This window comes from Trematomus bernacchii, unplaced genomic scaffold (assembly GCF_902827165.1).
Source record: "Trematomus bernacchii unplaced genomic scaffold, fTreBer1.1, whole genome shotgun sequence".
Lineage (NCBI taxonomy): Eukaryota > Metazoa > Chordata > Actinopteri > Perciformes > Nototheniidae > Trematomus > Trematomus bernacchii.
Genome location: NW_022988043.1, coordinates 22,741,834 through 22,752,250, shown reverse-complemented (window position 1 = coordinate 22,752,250; position 10,417 = coordinate 22,741,834). Strand labels below are relative to the sequence as shown.

General features: G+C 40.6%; 1 protein-coding gene across 1 annotated transcript; it reads right to left on the bottom strand.

The window, feature by feature from the left end:
• Positions 1–2,299: 2,299 nt before the first annotated feature.
• On the bottom strand, positions 2,300–10,202 carry ppiaa (peptidylprolyl isomerase Aa (cyclophilin A)). The gene is made up of 4 exons (XM_034118306.1): positions 10,017–10,202; positions 6,741–6,860; positions 6,059–6,231; positions 2,300–2,695 (listed from the first exon to the last, which is right to left on the bottom strand). Exons 1-4 carry the CDS (start codon positions 10,185–10,187, stop codon positions 2,563–2,565), a joined length of 597 nt encoding a protein of 198 aa, XP_033974197.1. The 5' UTR covers positions 10,188–10,202; the 3' UTR covers positions 2,300–2,562.
• Between the last annotated feature and the right edge of the window lie 215 nt (positions 10,203–10,417).

The following is a 10,417-nucleotide window of genomic DNA, read 5'->3' as shown; positions in this document are numbered from 1 at the left end:
ACCTCGGCTGGGGCCGCAGCTTTTTTTGACGTTCGGGGTTTATAAAGTAGGCCAACTGTCACTGTTGTTGGAAACCCACTTAAAATGTACGTTTTATTGGATTACTCTTACAATGTATTCACATGATTCCTTCCAATAGTATTGCAGATCTGCTATAAGCTAACTAGCTAATAGCTAACCTAGTCATTTCAAATATACTGACAAACACTTACAGTTATGAAACAGACTAACTCTGTGAACAGTGACAGCTGGCCAATTTTATAATCCTGAACGTGACCAAGCGTTGTAGGAAACTCTGTGCACCATTTTGGTGAAGACGTTTCTTCATTTGCATTTGTTTTGGCACATTAGTGTTTTTATATTTCTATCGTTTTTGAAAGTGCATGCGCTTCTCCAAATGGAAGTGGGTCGTTGTAGCGCTTTGGCACCCCTCGGCCACCGTAGGTTATGGTTTGGTGAGCATAACATGTTGTATCTAGCTAAATCCATGCCAAAAGTAATGATCATTTGAAAAAATAAAATGTATTTGAAAGTTCAAGTTTGTTTTTAACCTGACTTTGAATGAAAAAATACGTATATGGAAAGTTGCTTCAGGTTAAATAGTATTTTGATTCAGTTTCAGTGAAACACATTCTGAAACAGGAAAAATAAGAACCTGACAAAAAATAGTTTCAAATCTTAAAGCATAAAATCTGCAACTGAAAAAAATACTCAAATATCAAGATATATAATTATATGAAATGTGAAAATTAATAATTTCATTCAAATTAATTACTAAACTGAATACAAATATTCAACATGAAAATCTTTTCATATACTTATGTTTAGTTAGAATGCATTGGATTTTTAAAGTTCAGGATCAAAACTTTTAAAATGCATTTTATTTTTTCAAATAACCAAAACTTTTGGCCAGATTTAGATCCATAGTTGTATTTGCATGTTTATCTTATACCCATTGGACTTGAGGTCTACGAATTAAATAGGTAAGGAAAATATACAGCATAGTTCCTCTGGAATTGTAGTTGAATAAAGGCTTGAGTAAATCTTTTATTGACTATCTAGATATCAAACCCATGTCATTCTGATAGCCGATATATCTTCTGGACTTAAACTAATGAATATTTTTGTATTAATTTACTGCCATGGATCCCTTGTAAAACAGAATATAGCACAGATCCTTTCATGCATGACCCTTAGAATAATTTGACAGATTATATTTGATCCGTTATGTGAAAAACAAGAGAAATGTGTTTCACATGGATATTTTTATTTAAGGATTTTTAAGAGCTTGATTTAAAGTAATCAATTAATAGATTTAAATGTGTATTTAACTATGAAGCCTTTCTTAAAATAAAATATAATTTTAAACATTCCACTGTAAAAATCATTGGACTAAAATGACTGCAGATAACACTGTAAAGCTCAAGAGCTCCCTCTGCTGGACATTTCATTTAGTGTTATTTCAGAAGACGTTCAAAGTCAAATAGCATAACCGATCATTTTCAGATTTACATCCTCAATTGCCACCGGATTAGAAATTAAATTGCAAAAGAATAGGTATAGCAATAGTATACACTTGACAACCACGGTTTAGTCTAAATGTTCTTTTCCTAAAGCAAATTCAATCATGACATTTGATTTTGCCAATTTATAACTCAACATACCTCACCTCTAGTGAGAGGCCCAGCCCTTCGTATGTTTTTCTGCATGTGGCCATCAGTGAAAAGCTTTGGACACCCCCTGCTCTAAACTATAAGATCAAGCGTATTCCAACCTTGGAACTAAACCGGATGAAAAGTTTTCCAAAATTCCAAAAGTTGTAAAAAGATTAAAAGCTTAAGTCTGGTTTAAAATATTAAGCCCATTGTGTTGGTTTTAAAAGCATCACCATTTTGAATGAGCAGCCACCTGAAATATTTTTCTGAGATCAATTATTCTATAAAGATGCAACTTGCTTTGGTCCGGCCTCAACCGATATTAAATTGGCATGATAGCTCAGGCAGTTTCTAAACTAGCAGCGTTGTTTTATTTACATCCTTTCCGTTATCGCCGCTTAATTTTGTGGAACATTTTTAAGGAGTTGTGGATATGAATAGCAGTGATAATATACCCTCATGTATGGACTGAAACTATGCTGACCTTCACTTCTAACTCACTGGTACGATGGAGTTGTGCGGTGATGAAGTTATCATGTTGGTGGTAAAATGCTGACCATGATGTTAGTATGGCTTTTAGACAATCTTATAATTAATAAGAAATATATATTTTTTAAGTTTCTATGTAATAAAAAACACACACGTTTCAATTGTCAAGGCAACTTTTCAGTTTTACTTTCTTCATTTTTTGAATTAACAAAAAACTGTTGGGACTTTGTGGAAACAAACATTAAGGCAAAATAAACTTCAAAAGGCAAAGTCACAAATGCAGCAACATGATTTCAACAGAATAAAAAACCAAGAGGGAAGGTGAAGGGGGGGGTCATTTGAATCTCCATCAACAGGAATGTGGAATGGCGATGGGGAGGGGGTTACAGGACGAGCAGAAAGGGTTAAGAGCTCCAGCTCAAAGCTGCCCGCAGTCGGCGATGGCGAGCCTGCCATTGGTTTTGCCGCTCTGGGAGCCTTTTTTCTCCATTGCCGCCACCACGTCCAAACCCTCCACCACGGCGCCGAACACCACGTGCTTTCCATCGAGCCTACACAAATACACACATAGATGTTAATGAGCAGCTGTGGTAACACATGGAAACTACATATTTGAGAAAACCACCAAACAAGCATCTGGTTGTGCTCCATTGTATTATTCCGCAGGCCATGATATTTTGTATGTAAAAAGATGAGAAAAACACCCGTCTTTGTTGTGTGACTAATGCTGCGTTCACACCGGACGTGATGCGATGTTTGGGGGCGGCGCGATTACATGTAAAGTCAATGCAGAGACGCGGACAGACACGAATTCGCTCCGACGGCGAGCATGAAGCGGTGGACGCGGCGCGAATCACGCGATTGAACGGTGCCGCGTCAAACGCGAGAGTTAGGATCTCAGCCTGCAGTCACTGACGTTCAACCAGAAAACATCAGCCGTTAGCTGTTAGCAGTTAGCACACAGAGCTCACAGCTCCTCATATCTGTTCAGAAACTGGACAAAAGTTAAACAAGTACACACCACAGACTGTCTGTGTCATGGCGAATACAGTCGCTGCTTTATTTATGTCTGTAGGCCGTTGTTATGAGTGTGGAATGAGCATATACAACGTTAGCTTAGCCTGGTCGACCTGATCTTCATTCAGAAAACAAGCATTTTAAAAAGGTTTTTCGCCTGCCGTCTGTCTGCAGACTTGTCAAGCATTAATTCATGGTTTTTACTAACCGGTATCAGTATGTTGTTACTTCGGCATCATTTTGAAACGTGTATTACAATTAAATCACGGTAAAATATGTTCATTTTGTTGTAGTTGTAGCTCCCGAGCCAGCGCGTCTTGTTAGAATGATGCGAGTAAACACAGCTGGCAGCCGCGGTGAAACTCGGGCGTTTAGAGCGATGCGATAGGAGCGAAGCGAATATTCGCATCGCGTCCGGTGTGAACGCAGCATAACGGGGACAACCATTTTTGAAAATTTGTCGAGCTGCCTTTTCTACAGCCTCCATATAGATCCACTAAAAAGTGCTTGTTTTTCGCAGCCAAGTCAAATACTTTAATCCCAGTTCTCTTATGGCGCGTTTCCACTACAGCGCGGAGCACGGTTTAAGAGGGCTGTGACGTCAGCGGCCCGTTTTTGGTTGCGTTTCCACTTGGCCTAGTACCGGCTAGCGGGTCCTAATTCACAGTTTTTCTGGCCTCATAAAATCGTGGTTCTCGGGCCAGAGACAACGAGGCTGAGTCGGGCTGAGTATGCTAAACTAGAGAGAGCATCGCTGGCAAGGGGGCTACAACTACAACAAGATGGACATATTTGACCGTGATTTAATTGTAATACACGTTTCAAAATGATGCCGAAGTAACAACATACTGATACCGGTTAGTAAAAACCATGAATTAATGCTTTGTCAAGTCTGCAGACAGACGGCAGGCGAAAAACCTTTTAAAATGCGTGTTTTCTAAATGGAGATTGGCTAAGCTAACGCAGTATATGCTCCGACCGTCCACACTCACAACAACGGCCTATACAGACATAAATAAAGCAGCGACTGTATTCGCCATGACAGGCAGTCTGTGGTTTGTACTTGTTTAACTTTTGTCTAGTTTCTGAACATATATGAGGAGCTGTGAGCTCTGAGTGCTAACAGCTAACGGCTGTGTTGTTTTTCTGGGGTTCTCATTGAAGATGACGTCACGGCTCCGCCTACACTGCGTTACTATAGATACTACCCCAGTTCCTAAACTGTAATGGAAATGCGCCATAAAGTGAGCCAGTCCTAACGAGGCCTAGCCATACCGAGCGAGGCCGTGTAGTGGAAATGCGCCATTAGGTGTCTAACAGTTTAGAAAGGACACTACATAGGCTACAACCCATTTACCTTTCTTGATATGGTAGGTTTTTAAATTGTATAACAAAGTCTTCACCGGAGAAGTCTGATTCTAAAGATCCCTACACACCAATCTGACACCAAAGAACACGTCCCGACGGACCCGACTGTTGTGTCGCCTCGCGTCTCTGCGTCTTGGCCAACAGTCGCACTGGAACACACCGCAAAGACTTCAGCCGACGGCCAAGAAGCACGTACGAACTGCGCATGCGTGAGTGGCAATAACTCTCCTTACCAGCAGGCGGTGGGAGTGTGTATTCATCATTCAAAAGAGGCAACAACCGGAAGACAGACTGCGTGATAACCGAGAGAAGAAGAACAGACTGCGTGATATAAACAAACAACAAATAGCGTGTGCGTTCCATTTTCACTCTACAGTGAGAAGCTCATGGGGCTTTCCCGAACCTGTGTCGAGAGCTGGAGTTAAATGAAATCTCAGATTTGCCTTCTTAATCGTTTGTTTGGGCCCCTCACTTCCGTTTCGCTTCTCATGCACTGATTCGCTAAGCTGAACAGCCAATCAGAGTGATTTCTTTAGCCGACAGCCTACCGATTCAACATGTTGAATTGGCGGCGGAAGGTGTCGGCACGGCCGAAAACACACAACGGGTCGGGACACACCAATCTGAGTAGGGCGACAGGACGCTCATCGACGGCCAGACATCTATCGACGCCGAAAATCGGCCCGGTGTGTCGGGGCCTTAAAACTTGAGGTGGTTAGGTCTCAACGTTTTGGAATTCTCTGTGAAACTAGCATTTTAACAAAAATGTGTGATAATTGTATAAATTGTTGATGGGTTAGGGGCATTTCTTTCAAAGCCACGTCTTTTTGCAAATACGTTTTGATTAATAGAGTGGTGCAGTGATGACGTATTTTTGTATGCCGAACCGGAAGTAAGCCGGATAATCTCCACGTCTACCCTACTTTTATAATTTTCTAATCATACATCTATCGATTAGATATTCTAAAAAGTAGGGTAAACATGTGGAGATTATCCGGCTGAACAAAACTTGCATTTATCAAACAGGTTCGTTTTGCACAGATCTTATTTTTTACAATATTCCAAAATCCTATGGAGAAATCCCATTGCTTTTTTGTCGAACCCATGCGCAGCTTACTTCCGGGTCGGCCTACAAAAATACGCCATCACTGAACCACTATCCACATCCATGTTTTACACAAAAAAATCAATTCTGTAATAAACACATACTCTATTATTCCCAACTCAAGTCACATTTCCACCTTTCTCTGCAAACAGGGCACCTTTTGAAGACTTCAAGAGACAGCTTGAGGCAGACTTTGTTAGATGCAACAACAAAACGGGCCAAATCATCACTGTAGGGACCTTCCTTTATGTTGTCTGACATTTTTCATAACCTGAGCCTTAAAGTGGCTTTTAGTGGAGGTGTATTAAATTAACAGTGTTCAAAAAGTGTTCCTCACTCACAAAACTGGAAAATGGGGTCCAGGATAATAATTAAAAAAAGTGTTGCCTAAATGCATAAGACATACCAAAGATACTTTTCTTACCATGCGGTTTTGGCTGTGCAGATAAAGAACTGGGACCCGTTGGTGTTTGGTCCAGCGTTGGCCATGGACAGGATGCCGGCGGTGGTGTGCTTCAGGGTGAAGTTCTCATCACCGAACTTGTTACCGTAGATGGACTTTCCACCGGTTCCGTTGTGGTTGGTGAAGTCACCACCCTTTGTGTTGAACAAACAAGATAATTATTAATAACTAGAATTCGGCAAACCTACCCAGAAAACTCTGCCAATAGTCAATGTACACAATGTATGCATGTGTTGCATTAGCCTAGTGAGGAACGGTAGAGAACTTGCAAAAGAGACCTTTCAGTGTCTTTCATGTGCGTTACACGCGGAGATGGTACAACTGGTGATTTGAATTATTTAAAATTAAGAAATAACATGCCATCTGAAGTAGTTCAAATGATTTGATACTAAAGCCAACAGTTTAGATAACAGAATAATTACCCAAAATTAACAATTGTGTCTTGCTTCAGAGTGAGAGGTATTCTATCACATAATTGGAAATCTTAAGACAAAGACTGGAAGGCATTAGCCTTGGCTACAGAACTGTAATACGAACTTTTCATAAACAAGAAATAATCTATAAATTAATCAAAATAAGTTCTTAATAAAAGCCTCTAAGGAAGCACTGACGATCTGAAGTAGCTGGTACATGGCTGCATTACCTGGCACATGAAGTCGGGGATGATGCGGTGGAAGATGGAGCTCTTGTAACCAAAGCCCTTCTCACCAGTGCAGAGGGCACGGAAGTTTTCAGCGGTCTTGGGAACAACGTCATCCCGGAGCTGCAGAAAAATGATTTTTTTTTTAATAATTACAGCCAAAAAGTAATATCTGTTGAGTTGTTTACTGTCTTGAAATGTGCAATACTGGGCAAGTATCCAAGATTACATTGACATTTTTCAAATATGAAAACAAATTCACACTGGGGGCACTTGAGATGACTATTTGTTTCTTTAAATGCAGTGAACATTAGCAGTAGTCTCATGTGCGAAAAAGACGAAATATAGTCTGCACAAATGGGTTGCAAAGGTATTCTTTAAAGAGAAGGTAGAGGCTGGGAAATCAGTAACTAGTCATTTGGGGTGTAGCCATTCAGGCAGCAAGCCAAAACTAAAGTAGGTTCCGATTCTGTGCAACTCCTCATTTATGCACAAGGATAAATCAGTACACCTTTTGCTAATAGCCCAACTGTATGTAGATGTTTGGAGGCTTTGACATCCTTAGCGTGGTTAATAAACTGTTTAAAAAAAAAAAAATGTCCCCCTCTGGTTTTGCCCAACGCCAGCATCTGTAGAAATTCCAGAAATGTGTCAAATCGTGTGGGCACATAACACTGTTTTTCCACAATGCATGGTAAACTCACATCTTGAATAATTATACAATAAAAGAAAATGCACACATTAAGTGTATTAAAAAAAATCTTATTTTAGAGAACTGTTTCATGTGGTCTAAACATTTTTTTAAAGCTCTACTGCAAGTGCTGCATGTGTGAGCCACGCTTTAATGCAGGTATAAACTCGATTTATCGCCTTACAACTTTAAGATACATTTCACACTGCTTGACATTTTATGTCAACAAATCACTGCGAGTAGCAGTTCCATCCCATTAAACACAGATCAGGTTATTAAGTAATGAGAGTGTGGTAATTGTGCTGTGTCATGGTGAAGCAGGAATGCAGCATTGCACCACACAGATATCTGCATGCCCTGCACAGACAGCAATGACGCTACCATGCAAGTATGAAAGGGGGGAGGGGGGTTGTGCTGCAGCAGATGGGCTGGAGTGGGGATGAGAGCCTGCTGCTGATCTCAGCTCTGCGCAGCCTTCCACCTGCTCGGTAGTAACAAAAACCACATCTTCATAATTTAAGAGCAGTCAGCTTGCTGCCCCCCCCCCCCCGAGGGTCAGAATACATTCAACACCACACTAGGGTGGCCAGAAATAAAGACTGCGTTTGCGGCTGTGTCCTGTAGAGCTGCAACAATTAGTCGATCAAGAGCATAAGACCATTTTGATAATACACCAATTAAAGTATAGTAGAACTATTGTTTGAAATGTGCAGATTATTGTCTAGATTAGATATTGTAAATAATTGCAGTGTCCTGATGACTACCAGGCTAGTAAACACTGCTTGAATGATCAAAACTTAGACATTTTCGATACAGAAGGAAACCTGGTGTCATCTGAAAAAGGAAATCATCCTTGGGTAAAACCATGTTCAACATTTGTTTAAAACGATTATACATAAAACAAATCAATTTATGAGGATTTGGGTATTAAAAAGAACGTTTATACGAGGCTATGAATAATCAGACGCTCTCAAGATGGGAATGAAACTAGATAGTTTGTTGTGAGTTATGGCAGTGATGCTGAGGTGGAGTTTCTTTGCAGGTGAATATGGTAAAAACACATTTTAAATAGATATAACTAGAGACTTTCCAAGTAAATTACATTGAATAGGCCAATAATTGTATGCATTACAAGTTATCTCATTAGTTATGTTTAAATAGGAAAATAAGGAATTACTTAAGCTAACTTGAGCTTAACGAATTCTGTATACAAATAAGACAATTTGTGGTAAAAACAAACAACTACATGTGTATTTTGGGGTATTTTCCCCCACAGGTCTGAAAAAGACATGTCATGGAAGCAAAGTAGGCCCAACTTTCACACAGTTTTTTGAAGTGTCTCGAAAAAGGGAGTTAGTCTTAAATTTAAGCAATATTATTTCGGAGAGGGAACGCCCATAATGGGGCTCAGCTTCAATTGTGTGCACAAAATGGCTGGATGTTTTAGCTAGCACAGTATCATACTTTAGTTTGTCAAGGAGCAGGTGAAACAATTATGCATTTAATCCATATTGTGGATTATGCAACAATGCTTAATCATTGTGGGAGCAGGAATGGAAAAAAAAAAAGTATCGCAGTTGTTTTGGCCTACATCCGCATTTTTATCATGCAGATATCCCCCTCCCCCATGGAACTTTTCAGAACCACACGAATCGGCCCAGTTAGCTTCGGCGGCTAACATGCTAAACCCAGCATGCCGTGCAAGTTGTATATTTTTAACGTTAGACTTTGACCACAATTTGTTATTTTCAGGGTAATTAATCATTAAGATGGAATTAAAAAGTGCAGTCGTTTGCGTGTTGTAGTAGTTTCATTGACGCAGCGGGGGTTACCCGGGCTCGTGAGAACAAAGGACGGCGCTGCTAACTGTCTGCAAATTCAGTTAGCATTAGCTGAGCCCGTTAGCCTGTTCGTTGGAGACGAATAACTGATAACCGGGCAGAACGATTCTCTACGACTCCCACCAGGACCGCGGGCCTTTTGTGGGCCTCAGCGTGACGCAAGCTAATGCAAGTTTGCACTTAAGCTCAACCCCATTGTGTGAAAAACAGGCGGTTAATTGTTTTAGATGTATTTAATAACGCCTAAAAAGAATAACACTAAATATTGCGATCCAGAAAAGCAATGGCATTTATAGATTACTCTTCAGATTGCAGCTGAAAAATATATAACAAAATGATTGTGCCGAGATATTAACAAACTGCCAATTATGGCAATAACATTAAACTACGGTTAAAATCTAAAGAATATGCTCCGTATTTACGAATGAATAAAGCCACATCTGCACTTGCGTCAAGTCCCGTTATGCTGCTGGTTAACGCTGGCTCCGAGCCAAGGCACACACACGTGCACATGGTCCATTCAAGGAAACAGTGTTCGTGACAGCTCGGCTATAGTTACCGCGTGTCAACTAAAAGTTAACATTTTAAACCAGGGTGCAACTTGTAGCAGCCCAAAGAGACTTAATGCTTGTTATAAATAAAGACAAAGTACACAGTGATGACTAAAAGCCCGCAAGGCCAATAACCAACGTGTCTGACAGTGAGGACTCCCAGTTATAAATACTTTGCATCATTGAGACGGTTTACCTCCATAATAATCCGGCCCATGGGTTTATCGTCAAGGGTGACATCGAAGAAGACTCTTGGCCGCGACATTTCAGCAGGATGAGTTGACGAGTGTGGACTGAACTGGTTTTCCGGGGATGGGATACGACTGACCTGAAGGAACCGAGAAAAGACGGTGGTGTGTGAAATCATTTTATATTATACGACGGTAGGCGGCGTAAAGCCACAAGGAGCCAATTGGTATCGATGTAGTATTTTATTGGCACCCGTTTTAGCGAATCAGCAGCTGAACAGCTGAACCCCCTTTTCCACTGGGCAGTCACATTCTAAGGCGTACTTGAATAGTACAGCAGAGTGGGCCGATTCGGGCGGAGGTTGGAAGTTATAAGGTTTGCTTAGACACCACCCCCCGTTTCTTTGTC